Source organism: Caretta caretta, chromosome 2 (assembly GCF_965140235.1).
Source record: "Caretta caretta isolate rCarCar2 chromosome 2, rCarCar1.hap1, whole genome shotgun sequence".
NCBI classification, from domain to species: domain Eukaryota; kingdom Metazoa; phylum Chordata; order Testudines; family Cheloniidae; genus Caretta; species Caretta caretta.
In genome coordinates this window covers 4,116,244-4,139,891 of record NC_134207.1, presented here as the reverse complement: position 1 = coordinate 4,139,891, position 23,648 = coordinate 4,116,244, and the positions used below count along the sequence as shown (strand labels likewise).

The 23,648-nt window shown below is 48.2% G+C and overlaps 1 protein-coding gene across 2 annotated transcripts in view; it reads left to right on the top strand.

Annotated features, from left to right (window-relative positions):
* The first annotated feature begins 13,364 nt into the window (after positions 1-13,364).
* The window catches only part of ARHGAP39 (Rho GTPase activating protein 39), a 417,477-nt gene continuing 407,193 nt past the window's right edge, over positions 13,365-23,648 (top strand). For both annotated transcript variants that reach the window (XM_048841846.2, XM_048841845.2), the window contains exon 1: positions 13,365-13,519. In XM_048841846.2, coding sequence (XP_048697803.1) covers positions 13,509-13,519 — 11 coding nt within the window. In that variant the 5' untranslated portion in view covers positions 13,365-13,508. The remainder of the gene's footprint in view (positions 13,520-23,648) is intronic.

Genomic DNA, 23,648 nt, shown 5'->3' with positions numbered 1-23,648 from the left:
GCTGCTTCAATTCCCTGGGCCACTTCTCCACAGCCTCAGCCAGCAAGTCCCAGCAGCCAGCCGGGAACTCACTCTTGCTCCCCCAGTCCCTGTCAGCAGTTGCTAGGTCCAAGGTGTCACAGGTGTCTCAGGCTGCTAGAGATAAAGTCTATGACTGTAAGGTCAGAAGGGACCATCATGATCCTCTAGTCTGACCTCCTGCACATTGCAGGCCACAGAATCTCATTCACCACTCCTGTAATAGACTCCTAACATCTGGCTGAGTTACTGACATCCTCAAATCATGATTTAAAGACTTTAAACTTACAGATAATCCACCATTCACACTAGTTTAAATCTGCAAATGACTCGGGCCCCATGCTGCAGTGGAAGGCAAAACCCCCCCAGGGTCTATGCCAATCTGACCCAGGATAAAATTCCTTCCTGACCCCAAATATGGTGATCAGTTAGACCCTGAGCATGTGGGCAAGACCCACCAGGCAGATGCCTGGGAAAGAATTCTCTGTAGTAACTCAGAGCCCGCCCCATCTAGTGTCCTGTCTTTAGCCTGTGGGGATTTTTGCTACCAGCAGTCGCTGATGGGACACATGCCATTGTAGGCAGTCCTGGCCTACCATCCCCTCCATAAACTTATCAAGCTCCATCCTCAACCCTTGAGTTCCCAGCAGCAACTGACCTCTGCTCTGCCCTGCAGCTCCTTTTATGTGACCTTGCTGGGCCTTGATTGTCTGCTCCATGAAGCGTCCCTCCAGTTGGCTCCTTTCTGCACAGCCTCCCGAGGCCACTGGGAAGACTCCCCTCCCCTGCTGCTTTCTGGGACAGGGTGTGGCAGGCCCATGAGTCCTCCATCAACTCCTCCCTCTCCAGAGTGGGGTGAACACCCCATCACAGTCTCCACAACCCTTCTTGAAGCCATGCTTGAATCCTGGTGGGCTTCCCCAACCTACCATCACAGGTCGATCACAGGGCATTCTCCCAGCAGGTTTCTTTGGGTTCCCTCTGCCTGAGCCAAGAGCACTGTCTTATAATCCCCAGTAGTCACACGACTCATGCACTTCCCCTCTCCCCTCTCCCCAGCCCCACCTCTCTTTCCCATTCCCAGCTTGGTCCCAGTCGTGCCTTGTTACAGGGTTGTCTAGCTCCAGGTCCCCCCTGCCCTTAAAGGGGACAGAGCACCCTAGTTACAGCTACCAAATGAGAATGGAAGAACTGCAGCACTCACTGTGCACTGGTGTAAATGACGGTGCCAAGTGCAGGCCACAGAGACCTGGAGCAGCTGACGCATGCCGTGCTGGCCATAGCATTCTGCTCTCCGACCCGCGGAGCCTGCATGCCCCTGCAAGGACATTCTTTCTGATCCTGGCAGTGGGTGGTAGTGACACGAGCTGGGTTTGCTTTGTTGCTAATATTGGTACTAGCAATCCACTTTGCACAATGTTTTGATCTGGCAGCTAAAGGCTGAATTAGCTGTCAAATACCTGAGCAAGGGCTAAGATGGAGTCCCGGAGTCTGCCATGCTCCTGGTCAGCTAGCAGGCCTGAGATCAGTGAGAGGTGAACGTTCCAGGGCCTTATCTCCAAACCCTTCTCTCCCTCCACAGTGCAGACACCTTGGTCCCTGTCCTGCTCACCTCTGGCTTCAACTGCGGCTCTCACACTGGCTCTCACACTGTTCCCATTGAGTTCAACTGATGTGCGGCTGCTAAAGCCATCTCTTCCCCCTGACCCCCCCGTTCAGTGCCTGCACTAACTTCCTGTCTCCCTGTCCATCTCATTCGGGTGCCTCCTCTAGGCTCCACCCCTCTGCCCTGCCCACATCTCCACTGTGCCCCATCTGCTGCCCTGTGCCCTGCTCTGCCAGTGCAACTCACCACATTGCTCCTCTGGTCTCCATCTCCAATGGATGACGGCAGCTTTTCTCCTATCACCCCTCTGCCTGTAACATGCCTCCCACCGTGCACCAGGCAGCAGCATCGCTTTCCTCCTCAAATCCCTCCTAAAACGTTGCCTCTTTCTGCTAGCACCTACCATCCCCGGACCCCGGGAAGCTAAGTGTCAGGCTACCAGTATGGAAATGACTTTAGGCCCAATCCAAAGCCTTCTGATGTCAACAGGAGGACTCGCATTGACTGCTATTGTGTTTGGATCAGGGTCTGTACTGATGTTGTGAACACCGCCCAGTGTGAACTAGCTGTTTCCAGAAGGCTGAGCAGGCTCAGACTGAGATTAGTGCTTGTGCACTGAATAAAAGTGCTGGACTTTCTCTGCATCCTGGGTTTTTCTAGATACCCCAGGTGGCCCCTGGTCCCAAACTAAAACAGATATTATGTTTTCCAGACACAAAGAACAACAACTCAGTATACATTCAGTCTGAATTATTTTTCATTTATAGTAAGGGAAAAAGAGCACTATAGGAAAGAACAGAAGTAAAGTCTCTGGAGGGAGCACAGTGTGTGTGTCTCCTTTGTAACAAGCTGCACCAGCTTTGCATCACAAAATGGCAACTGCCACTGCAGTGAGGCTCCTTAACTAAGTCCTGACGGTTAAGTAGCTACATATACAACACTCCTCCTCTGTCATTTTTAAACTGAGTCCTAAGAGAGCCTTGTGTTTAGTTAGGTTTCAGAGGAACAGCCGTGTTAGTCTGTATTCGCAAAAAGAAAAGGAGTACTTGTGGCACCTTAGAGACTAACCAATTTATTTGAGCATGAGCTTTCGTGAGAAAGCTCATGCTCAAATAAATTGGTTAGTCTCTAAGGTGCCACAAGTACTCCTTTTCTTTTTGTGTTTAGTTAGTGGCTGACAGTACTTGTCAGGAGGGGTAATAGCTCATCCTCTAGCTCCTCATTTGCATTTAGAGATTCACTTACATCATCTTTAGGCTAATAAAGAGCATGAATGTTTCCCTCCCCAGTAATTATATTGTCACCTGATTTGGTTTCAGTGCCTTTCCCCTTCCTGAACCTGTATTCCAGAACAGCTGGTTAATAGGATTTTTAACTTTCCCTGCTGTGCTGCTGGTCCCGATGTCTCCCAGATAACATTTCCCCCTACTCCTTTCTAATTTAATTCCCAAACTCTCTGCTCTAGGTTTAAAGCCCCAGGAGACATATGTTATAGGTTCTTTGCTCTGGTCCTGATTCAGAAAAGCATCACAATGCAGGAAATCACATAAGCATTGGCTTCAATGAGAATTTAAGCATGTGCTTAAAGTTAAGCATTTGTTTAGATGCTTTCCTGAATATGTATGGACCTAAGCATGTGCTCAAGAGCTTTGCTGAATTGGGGCCTCTGTGCTGTTTTTCATTGTGTTTTTTTGCTAAATCTGTCCTGTCATTGGTTTGAAAGGCACGTAGACTGAATCACATTGGTTACTAACACAATAATGAGCTTTGCAAGGTATTGTATCTTTTCCTCTGCTGTTTTGCTGGTGAAATTTCTGCTCTTGCCTTAAGAACAAAGATAGATTCACTCAAAGAGAAAACAAATGTTTTTATCCTCTTCTCTGTTCATTAACAAACAGTCTTTATAATGATAATGGGCCTAATTCCCATTTAGGCTAAGGCCCCTTTACACCCATCTGGCAGTGCAAATGAAATTCTCACACACAGACACAGCCCTGGTCTACACTAGGACTTTAGGTCGAATTTAGCAGCGTTAAATCGATGTAAACCTGCACCCGTCCACACAATGAAGCCCTTTATTTCAACTTAAAGGGCTCTTAAAATCAATTTCCTTACTCCACCCCTGACAAGTGGATTAGCGCTTAAATCGATGTTGCCGGCTCGAATTTGGGGTACTGTGGACACAATTCGATGGTATTGGCCTCCGGGAGCTATACCAGAGTGCTCCATTATGACCGCTCTGGACAGCACTCTCAACTCAGATGCACTGGCCAGGTAGACAGGAAAAGAACCGCGAACTTTTGAATCTCATTTCCTGTTTGGCCAGCGTGGCAAGCTGCAGGTGACCATGCAGAGCTCATCAGCACAGGTGACCACGATGGAGTCCCAGAATCGCAAAAGAGCTCCAGCATGGACCGAACGGGAGGTACAGGATCTGATCGCTGTTTGGGGAGAGGAATCCGTGCTATCAGAACTCCGTTCCAGTTTTCGAAATGCCAAAACCTTTGTGAAAATCTCCCAGGGCATGAAGGACAGAGGCCATAACAGGGACCCGAAGCAGTGCAGCGTGAAACTGAAGGAGCTGAGGCAAGCCTACCAGAAAACCAGAGAGGCGAACAGCCGCTCTGGGTCAGAGCCCCAAACATGCCGCTTCTATGATGAGCTGCATGCCATTTTAGGGGGTTCAGCCACCACTACCCCAGCCATGTTGTTTGACTCCTTCAATGGAGATGGAGGCAATACGGAAGCAGGTTTTGGGGACGAAGAAGATGATGATGATGAGGAGGTTGTAGATAGCTCACAGCAAGCAAGCGGAGAAACCGGTTTTCCCGACAGCCAGGAACTGTTTCTCACCCTAGACCTGGAGCCAGTACCCCCCGAACCCACCCAAGGCTGCCTCCTGGACCCAGCAGGCGGAGAAGGGACCTCTGGTGAGTGTACCTTTTAAAATACTATACATGGTTTAAAAGCAAGCATGTGAAAGGATTACTTTGCCCTGGCATTTGCGGTTCTCCTAGATGTAGTCCTAAAGCCTTTGCAAAAGGTTTCTGGGGAGGGCAGCCTTATTGCGTCCTTCATGGTAGGACACTTTACCACTCCAGGCCAGTAACACGTACTCGGGAATCATTGTACAGCAAAGCATTGCAGTGTATGTTTGCTGGCATTCAAACAACATCCGTTCTTTATCTCTCTGTGTTATCCTCAGGAGAGTGAGATATAATTCATGGTCACCTGGTTGAAATAGAGTGCTTTTCTTCAGGGGACACTCAGAGGAGCCCATTCCTGCTGGGCTGTTTGCCTGTGGCTAAACAGAAATGTTCCCCGCTGTTAGCCACAGGGAGGGGGGAAGGTTGAGGGGGTAGTCACGCGGTGGGAGGAGGCAAAATGCGAACTTGGAACGAAAGCACATGTGCTATGTATGTAATGTTAACAGCAAGGTTTACCCTGAAAGAGTGTAGCCACTGTTTTATAAAATGTGTCTTTTTAAATACCACTGTCCCTTTTTTTTTCTCCACCAGCTGCATGTGTTTCAATGATCACAGGATCTTCTCCTTCCCAGAGGCTAGTGAAGCTTAGAAAGAAAAAAAAACGCACTCGCGATGAAATGTTCTCCGAGCTCATGCTGTCCTCCCACACTGACAGAGCACAGACGAATGCGTGGAGGCAAATAATGTCAGAGTGCAGGAAAGCACAAAATGACCGGGAGGAGAGGTGGCGGGCTGAAGAGAGTAAGTGGCGGGCTGAAGAGAGGGCTGAAGCTCAAATGTGGCGGCAGCGTGATGAGAGGAGGCAGGATTCAATGCTGAGGCTGCTGCAGGACCAAACCAGTATGCTCCAGTGTATGGTTGAGCTGCAGCAAAGGCAGCTGGAGCACAGACTGCCACTGCTGCCCCTCTGTAACCAACCGCCCTCCTCCCCAAGTTCCATAGCCTCCACACCCAGACGCCCAAGAACGTGGTGGGGGGGCCTCCGGCCAACCAGCCACTCCACCACAGAGGATTGCCCAAAAAAAAGAAGGCTGTCATTCAATAAATTTTAAAGCTGTAAACTTTTAAAGTGCTGTGCTTAAAGTGCTGTGTGGCATTTTCCTTCCCTCCTCCACCACCCCTCCTGGGCTACCTTGGTAGTCATCCCCCTATTTGTGTGATGAATGAATAAAGAATGCATGAATGTGAAGCAACAATGACTTTATTGCCTCTGCAAGCGGTGATTGAAGGGAGGAGGGGAGGGTGGTTGGCTTACAGGGAAGTAGGGTGAACCAAGGGGCGGGGGGTTTCATCAAGGAGAAACAAACAGAATTTTCACACCGTAGCCTGGCCAGTCATGAAACTGGTTTTCAAAGCTTCTCTGATGCGTACCGCGCCCTCCTGTGCTCTTCTAACCGCCCTGGTGTCTGGCTGCGCGTAACCAGCAGCCAGGCGATTTGCCTCAACCTCCCACCCCGCCATAAACATCTCCCCCTTACTCTCACAGATATTGTGGAGCACACAGCAAGCAGTAATAACAGTGGGAATATTGGTTTCGCTGAGGTCTAAGCGAGTCAGTAAACTGCGCCAGCGCGCCTTTAAACGTCCAAATGCACCTTCTACCACCATTCTGCACTTGCTCAGCCTGTAGTTGAACAGCTCCTGACTACTGTCCAGGCTGCCTGTGTACGGCTTCATGAGCCATGGCATTAAGGGGTAGGCTGGGTCCCCAAGGATACATATAGGCATTTCAACATCCCCAACAGTTATTTTCTGGTCTGGGAATAAAGTCCCTTCCTGCAGCTTTTGAAACAGACCAGAGTTCCTGAAGATGCGAGCATCATGCCCCTTTCCTGGCCATCCCACGTTGATGTTGGTGAAACGTCCCTTGTGATCCACCAGAGCTTGCAGCACTATCGAAAAGTACCCCTTGCGGTTTATGTACTCGGCGGCTTGGTGCTCCGGTGCCAAGATAGAGATATGGGTTCCGTCTATAGCCCCACCACAGTTAGGGAATCCCATTGCAGCAAAGCCATCCACTATGACCTGCACATTTCCCAGGGTCACTACCCTTGATATCAGCAGATCTTTGATTGCATGGGCTACTTGCATCACAGCAGCCCCACAGTAGATTTACCCACTCCAAATTGATTCCCAACTGACCGGTAGCTGTCTGGCGTTGCAAGCTTCCACAGGGCTATCGCCACTCGCTTCTCAACTGTGAGGGCTGCTCTCATCTTGGTATTCATGCGCCTCAGGGCAGGGGAAAGCAAGTCACAAAGTTCCATGAAAGTGCCCTTACACATGCGAAAGTTTCGCAGCCACTGGGAATCATCCCAGACCTGCAACACTATGCGGTCCCACCAGTCTGTGCTTGTTTCCCGAGCCCAGAATCGGCGTTCCACAGCATGAACCTGCCCCATTAGCACCATGATGCATGCATTGGCAGGGCCCATGCTTTCAGAGAAATCTGTGTCCATGTCCTGATCACTCACGTGACCGCGCTGACGTCGCCTCCTCGCCTGGTATCGCTTTGCCAGGTTCTGGTGCTGCATATACTGCTGGATAATGCGTGTGGTGTTTAATGTGCTCCTAATTGCCAAAGTGAGCTGAGCGGCCTCCATGCTTGCCTTGGTATGGCGTCCGCACAGAAAAAAGGCGCGGAACGATTGTCTGCCATTGCTCTGACGGAGGGAGGGGCGACTGACGACACAGCTTACAGGGTTGGCTTCAGGGAGCTAAAATCAACAAAGGGGGTGTCTGTACATCAAGGAGTATTTCAGGCAGGACTTCACGGAGGGTTCCAATATGAAATGGTGCACCTAAGTTATCGTTCTTATTGGAACAAGGAGGTTAGCCTGGCCTCTGATTGATACATGGCTAGATTTACCTCACTGCACCTTCTCTGTGAGTGACTGCAGTGTGACCTAGAGGAATGAGTCCCCTAGACAGGGGAGGAGGCAAATGAGTACAAAACAAATCTGGTCTATTTCTTGTTTTGACCCACTCCATCTATCTTTTACATCTTTGGCTGGCAGCAGACGTGCAGAAGGACTGCATGCCATCCACATCTCATGGCTGCTCGGCAGAAGATGGTACAGTACGACTGCTAGCCATCCTCATCTCTTGCCTGCCTGGCAGAAGATGGTACAATACGACTACTAGCAATCCTCATCTCTTGCCTGCCTGGCAGAAGATGGTACAGTACGACTGCTAGCAGTCCGTATCGCCTGCCCGCTCACCATAAGACGGTTCAATAGGACTGACTGCAGGACTAAAGAGAATGACCTGGTCAAGTCACTCCAAATTTAGTCCCTGCGCCCATATCTGCCCAGGCGCTCCCAGCCGACGTGGCCAGGAGCACCTCGGACCCGACGAGGATGACTACCAGTCGTATTGCACCGTCTGCTGCCAGAAGGCAATGGGTTGCTGCTACTGTGCAGCAAAGCCGTACCGCGTCTGCCAGCACCCAGGAGACATAGGGTGACGGTTACCTGAGCGGGCTCCATGCTTGCCGTGGTATGGCGTCTGCACAGGTAACTGGGGAAAAAAGGCGCAAAATGATTGTCTGCCGTTGCTTTCACGGAGGGAGGGAGGGAACGGGGGCCTGACGATATGTACCCAGAACCACCCGCGACAATGTTTTAGCCCCATCAGGCATTGGGATCTCAACCCAGAATTCCAATGGGCAGTGGAGACTGCGGGAACTGGGGATAGCTACCCACAGTGCAACGCTCCGGAAGTCGACTCTAGCCTCGGTACTGTGGAAGCGCTCCGCCGAGTTAATGCACTTAATGCACTTAGAGCATTTTCTGTGGGGACACACACACTCGAATATATAAAACCGATTTCTAAAAAACCGACTTCTATAAATTCGACCTTATTCCGTAGTGTAGACATACCCACAGAGCAGTGTGAAGGGGCCTTAGACCTCGGTTACACTTAAAAGTGAGGTTAGTATAGCTACCTTGCTCATGTGTGTGAAAAATCCACACCCCCTGAGCAATGTATCTACGGTGACCTAACTAGGGTTGCCAACTTTGTAATTACACAAAACTGAACACCGTGCCCCACCCCTTGTCTGAGGCCCCGCCCGCATTCACTCCAGTCCCCCTCCCTCTGTTGCTTACTCTCCCCCAGCCTCACTCACTTTCACTGTGCTGGGGCAGGGGGTAGGAGGCTGGGGCAGGAGGGGGTAAGAGCTCCAACTGGGGGTGCGGGCTCTGGGGTGGGGCCAGAAATGAAGGGTTCAGGGTGCAGGAGGGGACTCCGGGCTGGGGCAGGATCACAGCTGTGCTCTTAGAACAGGAACTTTCTTCCCTGGAATATATGTGTCTGATCTCAAGTGGCATAGATAATAGGGAGGAAGGATGGTTGGTTAATGCACACCCATGGGACTGAGGTAATCTGGGATCTGGTCTCAGTTTTGCTCTCTGTGCCATCTGTAAAATAGGGCTAATTTTAGTGACCTACCATTGAGAGGCTGAACTCACTATTGTTGAACAGGGCTTTGAGATAATTCACTGGAGGTAACTGTGAGTATGTGTGGAAATCCTGCCATTCTCAGCTTAATAGCTAAAGTCTTCTTTTTACTGCCAAAGAACCAGTGTGGTTTAAAAGCCCTGGGAAGCTGCTTGGTCTGCTCCTGAGTCCAGTTAGAGGTGATGTGGTTTCTCCAAAGGCAAAGTGAACCCCAAATAAAATGTGTTTATAGGATGGGTCTAAAGAGGCCACGGGGTAAAGAAGAGCTCGGCCTGGGAGTAGCCTACAGAGGAAACACGCAGCCCAAAGTGATCCTTGTCTCACAAATTTTACAAAGCTTGACCTCTGCTGTCTCCATCAGGCCATCTCTCTCTGCTCATGGGTACATCTTTGCATGAGACCTGAAACAAATACAAGGTGTTACCGGGGTGACCATCAAAAAGTCCGTAGCATTTTATGTAAAAGCAGAGTGTTTGTCTCGGTTCTTTGGCTAAAATTTCTCCTCTCCTGATGCTGTGGCACGTAATGTTGTGCTAGTACCCAAAGGCCCTGAATGAAGCAGGAACACAGTTGTATTACGTAGTTTACAAACATACTCACTGATCCTACAAACATTTAAGCATGTGCGTAACTTTACTCACGTGAGTAGTCTAATTGATTAAACTGGGACTACTCACATAAATAATCTTTTGCATATTCTTAAGTGTTTGCAAGATAGGGGGCAGGGACTCCAATTCTGCAAATAGTTACACTCAGGGGTAACTTTGATCATACAGATATTCCCAATGTATTCAGTGGGACTAATCACACGCATCTAGTCACGGGTATATGTATCTGCAGAAGGGCCATAGAAAACTGGTTTCTGCCCCAAGAAGATTGCAATTTAATATTAATAGTAAATGTACTAATTTGGCACTCAATGTCTGGTAGGAGCTGTGTCAGTTGGCTGAAGCCCTCTGCCCAGAGATGGCTGTGTTTCAGTGGTTCTGCATATGTGTAATTTGTGATGTGTTTTTGGACCTTTTGGGATGAATGCTCTTGAAACATAAAATATTCATGATCAATATTAATAATAAAGACTGTCATTCTCAAAAATAAAAACAATAAATGAGAAATACATTAGATAAAATCGACTGGAAATAGTAGATAAAAAGTTGACTGGATTAGACAAAACTAGATTGATTAAAGATAATAAGTGAAATTGATTAGATAAATAGCTATGTTGTAGATAAAATCTAGAACTCATTAAATAAGAAATTTAACAGATTACAGGGTGATCTAGCAGCTAGCATGTTGGACTGGGCGTCAGGAGACATAGATTCTGTTCATGGCTCTGCTACTGTGATTTTGTGCAAGTAACTTTGTGTCTTTATACCATCTGTTATCTGTCTTGTGTAGACTGTAGAACTGTCAAATCAGAGACTGCTTTACGTAAGAATGGCCATACTGGGTCTGACCAAAAGTCCATCTAGCCCAGGATCCCGTCTTCAGAGAGTGGCCAATGCCAGGTGCTTCAGAGGTAATGAACAGAACAGGTATTCATCAAGTGATCGTTCCCCCATCACCCATTCCCAGCTTCTAGGGTTGCCAATTCTGGCTGGAAGTATTCCTGGAGGTTTTATCACATGACATAATATTTAATTGAATATTAATCTTTAATTCCTGGAGACTCCAGGACAATCCTGGAGAGCTGGCAACCCTACCAGCTTCTGGAAAACAGAGTCCAGGGACACCACCTCTGACCATCCTGGCTAATAGCCATTGATGGACCTTTCCTCCATGAATTTATCTAGTTCTTTTTTGAACCCTGTTATAGTCTTTGTCTTCACAACAGCTTCTGGCAAGGAGTTCCACAGGTTGACTGTGCGTTGCGTGAAAAAATACTTCCTTTTGTTTGTTTTAACCTGCTGCCTGTTAATTTAATTTGATGGCCCCTAGTTCTTGTGTTATGAGAAGGAGTAAATAACACTTCCTTATTCACCTCCACATCAGTCATGATTTTATAGACCTCTATCATATCCCCCTTAGTCATCTCTTTTCCAAGCTGAAAAGTCCCAGTCTTATTCATCTCTCCTCAGATGGAAGCTATTCCATCCCCTAGTAATTTTGTTGCCCTTTTCTGTACCTTTTCCAATTCCAATATATCTTTTTGAGATGGGGCGACCACATCTGCATGCAGTATTCAAGATGTGGGTGTAGCATGGATTTATATAGAGGCAGCATGATATTTTCTGTCTTATTGTCTATCCCGTTCCTAATGATTCCCAACATTCTGTTTGTTTTTTTGACTGCCGCTGCATATTGAATGGATGTTTTCAGAGAACTATTCACAATGACTCCAAGATCTCTTTCTTGAGGGGTAACAGCTAATTTAGACCCCATCATTTTATATGTATAGTTGGGATTATGCTTTCCAATGTGCATCACTTTGCATTTATCAACATTGAATTTCATCTGCCATTTTGTGACTCAGTGGTCACCCATTTTTGAGAGATCCCTTTGCAGCTCTTCACAGTCTGCCTGGGACTTAACTATCTTGAGTAATTTTGTATCATCTACAAATTTGACCACCTCTCTATTTAGCCCTTTTCTCAGGTCATTTATGAATATATTGAATAGGACTGGGTCCAGTACAGACCCCTGGGGGAAACCATTACTTACCTTTCGCCATTCTGAAAACTGACCATTTATTCCTACCCTTTGTTTCCTATCTTTTAACCAGCTACTGATCCATGAGAGGGACCTTCCCTCTTATCCCATGACAGCTTCCTCTGCTTAATAGCCTTTGGTGAGGGACCTTGTCAAAGGCTTTCTGAAAATCTAAGTACACTATATCCACTGGATCACCCTTGTCCACCTGTTTGCTGACCCCCTCAGAGAATTCTAGTAGATGGGTGAGGTATGATTTCCCTTTACACAAACCATGTTTACTCTTCCCCAACAAATCATGTTAATCTATGTATCTGACAATTCTGTTCTTTATTATGGTTTCATGGCTGGTACTGAAGTTAGGCTTACCAGCCTGAAATTGCCGGGATCTCATCTGGAACCTTTTGTAAAAATTGGCCTCACATAAGCTGTCTTCCTGTCATCTGGTACATAAGCTGGTTATATACCACAGTCAGTAATTCAGCAATTTCACATTTGAGTTCCTTCAGAACTCTTGGGTGAATACCCTCTGGTCCTGGTGACTTAATACTGTTTAGTTTATCAATTTGTTCCAAAAACTCTCCTAATGATACTTCAGTCTGGGACAGTTCCTCAGATTTTCCACCAGAAAGAATGGCTCAGGTTTAGGGATCTCCCTCACATCCCCAGCCATGAAGACCAATGCAAAGTTTTGTATACAGTGCCTAGCACAATGGGGCCCTGATCTTGAGTGAAGCTTCTAAATGCTACTGTAATTCAAATAATATTTGTATTGTTAAAATAAGGATAACAAATTGCATTATAGAAATCGTAAAACCCCTACTCTGTATGCACCAGGTACCCTAACATAATTTAAAAATACGTCTTAAGTGCAGCAGCACAATTAAAAATAATCCACCACCAGTTAGTATGAAGTGTGCAAAATGTTGCTAAAAATAGGTAGATTATAAACAACTAGACTGTGTAAAGTCAAATTAAATGGGGTTGATTAAAGACTAGAGTTATTTGGACTGTAAACGCTCCAATGTAGGGATTGTCTTTTTGTTTATAGAGAGTTTAAGACTAGAAGGAACCAAGAGATCATTTGGTCCGACTGCCTGCATATCACAGGCCCTTCAATGTCACCCGTTTTGTTTGTACAGCACCTAGCACAATAGGCCCCACTTCCTGAATGTGGGGCTCCCAGGTGATTAAAATACAGGGGCTGGAATGTGAGTAGGGGGCCTAGGTTCTGTAACTAAGGGTGGTGGGGGTGGCACCCCTTAGCTTGCAGCGGTTTCCATCCTATCCCGGGTTTACAGGTTGGTTGAAGGGCTCTCAGCACCCCCACTGTACACATTGTTCCAGCACCATTGGTAGGGGGGCTAGCAGAGGGCAGAAATGGGCAGATTCTAGGAAATTCTAGGACAGAAATAGATTGGAACAGGCAGAGTTAGGGGAGCAGCAGGCGATTACAGGTGAGTGCTATGGACTGGGCCCAGCTGTTGCCCACAGGTGGGCTGTAGCTGCTGCAGCCCCTGCCTCCCCGGGCAGGAACTACACCTCCCATGAGCACCTGGGCGGGGGGCGGGGCTTGGGCCGCAGGCCCCGCCCCCCGCGGCGCCTGGTTGGCTGCGGCCGGGTGAGGTCAGGTTGTCGATGGTGACGGGGGGACGCGGCGGGGCTGCAGCCGGAGCCGGAGCCTCAGTCGGTGTCGGGAGCCGGAGCCGCTGGGGCCATGGGCTGGCGGGCGGGGGCCGCCGCTCTGCGCACCCAGCCTGCCGCGCGCTAGCGAGCTGCCGGGGAAGATGGCGGAGAGGTAGGTGCGGCCCCCCCCCCGGCACCTGTTCCCCCCTCTCCCCCCGCACTGTCCCCTCACAGCCCCCCCCCGGCGTCCTCCCCCCGCTGGGCTGGGGTCCGTGTGCCCCCCTCACAGCCCCCCCCCGGCGTCCTCCCCCCGCTGGGCTGGGGTCCGTGTGCCCCCCTCACAGCCCCCCCCCGGCGTCCTCCCCCCGCTGGGCTGGGGTCCGTGTGCCCCCCTCACAGCCCCCTCCCCGGCGTCCTTCCCCCCGCTGGGCTGGGGTCCGTGTGCCCCCCTCACAGCCCCCTCCCCGGCGTCCTTCCCCCCGCTGGGCTGGGGTCCGTGTGCCCCCCTCACAGCCCCCTCCCCGGCGTCCTTCCCCCCGCTGGGCTGGGGTCCGTGTGCCCCCCTCACAGCCCCCTCCCCGGCGTCCTTCCCCCCGCTGGGCTGGGGTCCGTGTGCCCCCCTCACAGCCCCCTCCCCGGCGTCCTTCCCCCCGCTGGGCTGGGGTCCGTGTGCCCCCCTCACAGCCCCCTCCCCGGCGTCCTTCCCCCCGCTGGGCTGGGGTCCGTGTGCCCCCCTCACAGCCCCCTCCCCGGCGTCCTTCCCCCCGCTGGGCTGGGGTCCGTGTGCCCCCCTCACAGCCCCCTCCCCGGCGTCCTTCCCCCCGCTGGGCTGGGGTCCGTGTGCCCCCCTCACAGCCCCCTCCCCGGCGTCCTTCCCCCCGCTGGGCTGGGGTCCGTGTGCCCCCCTCACAGCCCCCTCCCCGGCGTCCTTCCCCCCGCTGGGCTGGGGTCCGTGTGCCCCCCTCACAGCCCCCTCCCCGGCGTCCTTCCCCCCGCTGGGCTGGGGTCCGTGTGCCCCCCTCACAGCCCCTCCCCGGCGTCCTTCCCCCCGCTGGGCTGGGGTCCGTGTGCCCCCCTCACAGCCCCTCCCCGGCGTCCTTCCCCCCGCTGGGCTGGGGTCCGTGTGCCCCCCTCACAGCCCCTCCCCGGCGTCCTTCCCCCCGCTGGGCTGGGGTCCGTGTGCCCCCCTCACAGCCCCACCCCCTGGTGTCCCCTTCTCCTCTGAGACCCCCCTCACAGCCCCACCCTCACCATGTCCCCCAGCGGGGGGGGGTTGGTCTGTGTCCTCTCCCCTCAAGCTCCACCCCTACTGTGTCCCCTTCCCCCTGAAACCCACCTTATAGCGCTAACCTCCCCCCTTCTCCCCCCCGCTGAGGCCCTTCCTCACAGCTCCACTGCATCCCACTCCCCCTGCTGGGTTGGGGTTCTTTGGGGGGGGTCTGTGCTAGTGGTATTGGGTTTTAATGCCCCCCCCCACTGTGGGGTGTTGGTGTCGGACATGCTGTGGGGGAGGGTTGCTGGGGGTATCTGAACAGGGGTTTATGAGGATGTAGGGTAGTATGAGAGATTGGGACTGGGGTGAAGGGGCAAGTGCAAAAGAGGGTGGGCTGGGGTTGGGGGGTATATATATGTGGCAAGTGAGAGGGGGTAAGGCATGGTTGTTGGCAGGGTGCGCACTGATATGGGGTATGGATGCATATGGGTGTGTGCAGGGTATAGAGACTATAGGCTTGTGGGTGTGGGGGTATGGATGTCCATGAGGTGCTGATTATTATGGGGTGGTGAGATGGGGTGTGTGTGGATGTAGGGAAAAGGGGAGTGTGTGGTTCAGACTCTTCATATCATAGGATCTGTTCAATGGTATTGTGATAAAGGGTGTGTGGATTATAGGGCTGCAGTGGGATGTGCTGGGGGTGTGTATTGGTATGGGGTAGGGTGTGTGCATAAGGGGATGAGTTTGTGTTTGTGCTGGAATGGGTTTTATTTGTTTTACATGTGCAGCACTTGCAATCCTCTGTCTTTCTCTGTCCTGTGTGCTGCTCCACAGCTGTGCTGCTTTCTGAGCCCTGCGTTCTTGAGCTGCAAAAACTGCAGGATTTTTTTTTTCCCTGTGTGATACCAGTTTAATCAACCCTCAGGTGACCTCTGCAGAAAAACCCACAGCTGTCATGCTCCTACACTTCACCTGGTGAACAGAGCTTGGGTGGCTTTTAGAAAAGCCATTAGAGGGAATTCATTATATGAGGTTCTAGGTGCATGAAAGCAGCAGGTGGCTTGAATGAGGCAGTGCCTGTCACTGTGTTTACATCTGGCCCAGTAGTAAACAAGGTGGGGTACTGTGATTCAGTGCCATCAGCCCACCAGGTGTGGTGCTGTCTCTGCAGTTTTTTGTGCACCCTTGACTGTGCCTTCCCATGGTAGCATGTGCCCAGATAGTAGTTGCACTAAACGCTAATATAGCTGTGCATTCATTAAAAACAGTGTGATTGCACTTCACTGAAAATCTGCAGCCTTCATTTGCACTGTTGCTATGAGTGCTAATTTCTTTGTGAGGGGGAAATCAACACCCTTACACTTGAATAATTTGGCTTAATTTTAGAAATGTCCAGCTGTTTTTTGATATGGAGAGAGACAAACAGTTTCTTGCAGTATAGCATTCATGGGTGTGACCTATCTGTAAGATTCAGGCTGTGGCTGGACTGTGCTGGCAGGCTAAATTAGATCTGTTCCTATGCTGGATGCCTTTTTGTAGTGCTGCTGTCGGAATGTTAGGGTTTTGTTACATCATTGATTTTAATTGATGAAATTGCTTATTTCTTCTGCACTATTAACTATGCTCCAAGTGAACCATTAAGAATGGATGCAGGAGATAGGGATCAAGGTCGCCAGTGTTGATTACCCTCCTTCAATCACAGTGAAGCAATTTTCAGAGTAACAGCCGTGTTAGTCTGTATTGGCAAAAAGAAAAGGAGTACTTGTGGCACCTTAGAGACTAACCAATTTATTTGAGCATGAGCTTTCGTGAGCTACAGCTTGTGGGATATGGCCATGTGAACCTAATAGATTCTCAGTTGTACTGTGTCCTGGAGGAGAGCAGACTCCTCCCTGGAGGTCTCAGCCTATACATGCTGGAGGGAAATTCCTTCTCTTAGTTTAAACCTAGTGCCAGTGAATGTCATTCACTGACTCTTGCACCTAATCCCATTTCTACGCTGAGATGGAACTCTTTGATTCTTTTTTCTTAGAACCCAGTGAAGTAGATTCTGCCAGCACCTCCTGGGGCAGAAAATCCTAAATATGTATCATTTGGGAGAGGGATGGCAGAGAAAGGACCTCTGATTTCTAGCTTTGTTTCTTCCCTAGGAGGTTGTGGGCAGCATTTCCTATTAAAAGCCCTTGCCTATGGAATTTTCTGCCACTGGCGATCAGATGGGCCTATATCTAGCCTCCCTGCAAGCCTTATTTCTTCTCATTAGTAGAAGTCCTAGGTGAAGAGAGCAGCCCTAAGAGCAGAAGGCCACTAGTGAGGTTGATCTGGTTTGGGGAGTGTCAAAGAGGGCGGGGAGCAGAGTTGTGGTCCTTTTGATAGAACTGATGTTGCTTCTGTAGAGGTGCATGAGGTATGCTTTTGGTGGTGGTCACGTTATTTACATATATTTATAGGGTGCCTGTGGTCTCTGGGTGTACTCTGTGGCTTAAATATGGTAATACACAAGACTGGCATTTTTGCTTCTTTTATTTAGAATTGTTTAACTTGCAGCTTTGAAGGAGATGAGGCCAGTTGGCTAAAAGCCCAGGATTTCATAGCTCATAAACAGATAAAATTTGGGTGAAAAGATGCAGCAGGATATGGTTAAATGTATTTCTGTTGGGTGCAGGTGCTTTGAGAACAGCCTGCTTCTGGCTACTAACAACCTTATATTGGGACAATGAGTTTGAGTGATCTGTACAGGGTTGGGTCAGAGATGGAGAGGCTGGTCTTTAAAGTAAGTGGGGCCCTAGGACATTAAAGGATTTGTGAATAGTGATCAACACTTTGAATTTCATCTATCAGCCAGTGCAGGTTGCAGAGCATGGATGTGGTATATTTTTTTATCTCTTGTTCCGTTCAGGAGGGCAGCTGCTCCTTGCTGTAGCTGAAACCTCCAGGTGGCTTTCATGGTTAGTCCTAGATTGATCCTATTACAATGGTTAAATCTAGAAGTAAAGAAGGCAAAAGAGTGTAATCTTGACCAGCCTTAGGAGGATTCATGGGTGTGGATGAGATGTATGTGTCCACTGATAAAGCTGGCAATATAGAAGCAGTGAGGCATCTAAGACCCCCAACATTATGGGGCATGTTGATAATGGAGAAGCTGATTACCTTATTTTACTGGGTAATTATAGTCTTAATTGTCTTTCCTTGTCACTCAACTTCAACCACCTTGCTTACATTTAAGTCTGAACTCTCCCAGACACCAAGAGGTTGGTGAAGGATGTCTGGGTCTGATGAAAAGACTTTGAGCTGAGTATCCGCATACTGTGGAGTGTAGCCACAGACACATTATTTCCCTTGTGTCCTTTTGCATCTTAACTTGAATAGAGCCTTCCATATGTTGGTGAACTCCCATAATTAGGATCTTTCAGAGTCTTTCTCCCAATTCTACAAACCTAAGATGTTCTTTGTATCATTAAAGCTAGGTATCTTTCATAGCTTGTTTAAAATTTCTTCCCTGTTCCCTCTCCATGCATAGCAAGGTAAGTTGCTCCCAGGGGTGGTGTAGAACTTCCCTTTTTATAGACGGGTTTCAGAGTAACAGCCGTGTTAGTCTGTCTTTGCAAAAAGAAAAGGAGTACTTGTGGCACCTTAGAGACTAACCAATTCATTTGAGCATGAGCTTTCATGAGCTACAGTGAGCTGTAGCTCACGAAAGCTCATGCTCAAATTGGTTAGTCTCTAAGGTGCCACAAGTACTCCTTTCCTTTTTATAGAGCCTCTCTGATGCAGAGTTTGCCTTCTGACTCTTAGTTCCGCAATATATCTATGTATGTTTGCTCCTGCTAGAATCCACCAGCCATTTCATAGGTTGTCACACCCATTCCCTTGGTGCTTTTGGGACCTGTAATAAGAAAAGGGAAATCTAGGCTACCTGTCAGGAAGGAATATCTTGACAATGAACTATTTGACTGTGAAATTGTCCCTCTAGAGAAATGGTGGAAGACCCGCCTACTGGAACATTCATGTTTAGACTAGTAAATATGCAATATGGAACAATCCTGCCCTGCCTTAGGGAGATGGGCTACCATGATCTATTAATGATATTCTCTTCCCTCTCTAACTCGTATGATTCTGATATGTTTAAATCTTTTTGAAGGTATCAGTGTTGTTTCCAACTTCTTGACTGTCACCAAATTTGGGAGCAGTTCAATCAGAGGACTGAGATTGGGATTCCTAGGTTCTGTCCTTTTGTCACGGACTTGCTCTGACCTTGAACAAATAATTTAAAAACTGTTACCAGTTTCTCGCTGTAAAATGGGTATAATGAGCCCTGCCCACCTTACCGGGATACGGAGAATTAAGTAAATATTTGACTCTTCGAAATCCTTGGTGCTAGAATAGTGCAAAGTGTTAGCGTACCCTTTCCACAGGCACATTCCTACTTTCGACAGTAGACCAAATGAAGAGCACCGTCTGCAACTCCAGATACTGGTGAATTCTCTCCATTCAGAGATATTAATATTTACAATGATCTGTGCTTATGATCATCTATCCAGTTTGCTGTCCAGTTTGTATATCCATGTTCAGGCTAGCCAGCCTAAGAATCCATGCCAGAAATTTCCATACTAGCATGCCTAAGGAGAGATACTTCAATCCTGATTAAGTGCTTTACTTTTTGGTGTCCTTGTTCAGAAGTTTTGGCCTCTATGTGGGGATTTTGTCACAAGTTTAAATGATAGTGTAGCTGGAATACATGTGATGTCTTCATCAGCAAGTAGCTTGGTTTGGGATTTATTTTATGTAAGATCATGGAGGTTTTGATAACCCATTCTGTCAATCTATTTATAATAGTCTCCATGATTATACCAACCGTAAGACTGCACACTTGTTGGATTGCGCCCACTGCTTTCTTCAAGGGAGGGTACCCCTCAAATTCTAAGGTGATTGCATAATATGGTGATGTATGGTATTTTAAAAACAACAAAACTAATAGAACATAAAATTATCAGGTGTCCAGGCTGATCCCGGGTGTAAAACAAATGTATGTTAGTGGGATTGCCAGTTCACATGCAGCTCTACTGATATTCTGGGCACTGGTTATGAATCATTGAGGCATGAAGATTAATTGGGGTGTAAGATTTTATGCTTGCAATCACTGTACAATGATAGGTTTCAGAGTAGCAGCCGTGTTAGTCTGTATTCGCAAGAAAAGGAGTACTCGTGGCACCTTAGAGACTAACAAATTTATTTGAGCATAAGCTTTCATGAGCTACAGCTCACTTCATCGGATGCATTCAGTGGAAAATACAGTGGGGAGATTTATATACATAGAGAACATGAAACAATGGGTGTTACCATACACACTGTACCCAGAGTGATCACTTAAGGTGAGCTATTACCAGTGGAAGGGGGAGTGAACCTTTTGTAGTGATGATCAAGGTGGGCCACTTCCAGCAGTTGACAAGAACATCTGAGGAACAGTGTGTGTGTGTGGGGGGGAATAAACATGGGGAAATAGTTTTACTTTGTGTAATGACACATCCACTCCCAGTCTCTATTCGAGCCTAAGTTAATTGTATCCAGTTTGCAAATTAATTCCAATTCAGCAGTCTCCTGTTGGAGTCTGTTTTTGAAGGTTTTTTGTTGAAGTATTGCCACTTTTAGGTCTGTAATCAAGTGACCAGAGAGATTGAAATGTTCTCCGACTGGTTTTTGAATGTTATAATTCTTGATGTCTGATTTGTGTCCATTTATTCTTTTACATAGAGACTGTCCAGTTTGACCAATGTACATGGCAGAGGGGCATTGCTGGCACATGATGGCATATATCACATTGGTAGATGTGCAGGTGAACGAGCCTCTGATAGTGTGGCTGATGTGATTAGGCCCTATGATGGTGTCCCCTGAATAAATATGTGGACAGAGTTGGCAACGGGCTTTGTTGCAAGGATAGGTTCCTGGCTTAGTGGCTCTGTTGTGTGGTGTGTGGTTGCTGGTGAGTATTTGCTTCAGGTTGGGGGGCTGTCTGTAAGCAAGGACTGGCCTGTCTCCCAAGATCTGTGAGAATGATGGGTCGTCCTTCAGGATAGGTTGTAGATCCTTGATGATACATTGGAGAGGTTTTAGTTGGGGGCTGAAGGTGAGTGGCGTTCTGTTATTTTCTTTGTTGGGCCTGTCCTGTAGTAGGTGACTTCTGGGTACTCTTCTGGCTCTGTCAATCTGTTTCTTCAGTTCAGCAGGTGGGTATTGTAGTTGTCAGAATGCTTGATAGATATCTTGTCAGTGTTTGTCTCTGTCTGAGGGGTTGGAGCAAATGCAGTTGCATTGTAGAGCTTGGCTGTAGACAATGGATCGTGTGGTGTGGTCTGGATGAAAGCTGGAGGCATGTAAGTAAGTATAGCGGTCAGTAGGTTTCCGGTATAGGGTGGTGGTGATGTGACCGTTGCTTATTAGCACTGTAGTGTCCAGGAAGTGGATCTCTTGTGTGGACTGGTCCAGGCTGAGGTTGATGGTGGGATGGAAATTGTTGAAATCGTGGTGGAATTCCTCAAGGGCTTCTTTTCCATGGGTCCAGATGAGGGATAGCTCAGTGGTTTGAGCACTGGCTTGCTAAACCCAGGGTTGTGAGTTCAATCCTTGAGGGGGCCATTTAGGGATTTGGGGCAAAAATTGGGAATTGGTCCTGCTTTGAGCAGGGGGTTGGACTAGATGACCTCCTGAGGTCCCTTCCAACCCTGATATTCTATGATTCTATGAAGATGTCATCAATGTAGTGCAAGTAGAGTAGGGGCATTAGGGGACGAGAGCTGAGGAAGCGTTGTTCTAAGTCAGCCAAAAAAATGTTGGCATCCTGTGGGGCCATGCGGGTACCCATAGCAATGCCGCTGATTTGAAGGTATACATTGTCCCCCAATGTGAAATAGTTATGGGTGAGGACAAAGTCCACAAAGTTCAGCCACCAGGTTTGCCGTGACATCATCAGGGATACTGTTCCTGATGGCTTGTCGTCCATCTTTGTGTGGAATGTTGGTGTAGAGGGCTTCTGCATCCATAGTGGCCAGGATGGTGTTTTCAGGAAGGTCACCGATGGATTGTAGTTTCCTCAGGAAGTCAGTGGTCGTAGCGTAGGGCCTGAGGAGGGAGTCTATATAGCCAGACAATCCTGCTGTCAGGGTGCCAACGCCTGAGATGATGGGGCGTCCAGGATTTCCAGGTTTATGGATCTTGGGTAGCAGATAGAATACCCCTGGTTAGGGTTCCAGGGGTGTGTCTGTGCAGATTTGTTCTTGTGCTTTTTTGGGGAGTTTCTTGAGCAAATGCTATAGTTTCTTTTGGTAACCCTCAGTGGGATCAGAGGGTAATGGCTTGTAGAAAGCGGTGTTGGAGAGCTGCCAAGCAACCTCCTGTTCATATTCCGACCTATTCATGATGATGACAGCACCTCCTTTGTCAGCATTTTTGATTATGATGTCAGAGTTGTTTCTGAGGCTGTGGATGGCGTTGTGTTCTGCACGGCTGAGGTTATGGGGCAAGTGATGCAGCTTTTCCACAATTTCAGCCCACGCATGTCGGCGGAAGCACTCTATGTAGAAGTCCAGTCTGTTGTTTCGACCTTCAGGAGGAGTCCACCCAGAATCCTTCTTTTTGTAGTCTTGGTAGGAAGCTCTCTGTGCATTAGTATGTTCAGAGGTGTGTTGGAAACATTCCTTGAGTTGGAGGCGTCGAAAATAGGATTCTAGGTCACCACAGAACTGTATCATGTTCGTGGGGGTGAAGGGGCAGAAGGAGAGGCCCCGAGACAGACTTAGAGCAACGCTTCCTCAGCTCTTGTCCCTAACACCCCTCCTCTACTTGTGCTACATTGATGACATCTTCATCATCTGGACCCATGGAAAAGAAGCCCTTGAGGAATTCTACCATGATTTCAACAATTTCCATCCCACCATCAACCTCAACCTGGACCAGTCCACACAGGAGATCCACTTCCTGGACACGACGGTGCTAATAAGCTCCTCAGCTCTCGTCCCCTACTCACTCCACTCTACTTCCTGCTGTATTTTCCACTGCATGCATCTGATGAAGTGGGCTTTAGCTCACGAAATCTTATGCTCAAATAAATTTGTTAGTCTCTAAGGTGCCACAAGTACTCCTTTTCTTTTTGTACAATGATAGTGGTTATATCATTCATTCCATACATTCTTGTAACTTATTTATTTGACCACGTTCATGGCCCCCAAAGGTAAATATTATAGAAAACTTCATTCTTACCCCCTGATCCATGTCTCTTGATGAGGTTTTTCTCTGCTTAAGTTCTGTAATGATCCTACAGTAACCTCTTCCCTTCAGTATGTTTAAAAAATAATTTGTTGTTCCTCTCTAGCAACCATGCTCTCCCTCTTGCATTTTTTGCTTCAGTGATTATTACCTTACATGCTCTAGATAACTCATTGAACTTTGGCTTCTTCTTTTCCTCTTCCATCTCTTCTCAAAAGATTTCTGCTGTAATACTCTTTTCATTTTACTGTTAATCCAGGATGGCTATTTTTAATCCCCTACTTGCTTTCTTGGCAACTGGGATAAATCTACTCTAGTGCTAAGTGGAACCACTTGAGTATTTTCCAGGCAACATATACACCCTGCCCTTTAAATTAGTTGTTCCTTTTTGAGTGCACTTGTACAACTTCTAACACTTGCTTTCTCAAAGTTCTACCTTTTTCCGCCCCCTGTCTACTTCAGTCTATCCATGAAAAAACTGCAGCACTGTATTGCTGCTACCATGTGTTTCTCATGGAGTTAGTAACTGCTGTGTCTCTTAGCACTTCTCTCTTGCTGGCACCTTGGCTGCCCCTTCAGAGAATGCTCTTGCCTAATAATTAAACACTGTCCATGCTTTCAGAGTATCAGCTTTCCCTGCTGGATGGGATTTTCCAAAAAGTTAGGCTATGTCTACACTGCACTTCCTTCAGTAAAATTTTTGTCGATTTGGTGGTGTGAAACCCCCCCCCCCCCCCGACAGACAAGCTTTATTGTTGAAAAGTGTTGGTGTGGAGAATGCTACCGCCCCTCTTTGGGGGTGGTTTTATTTTGTCAGCAGGAGAGGGCT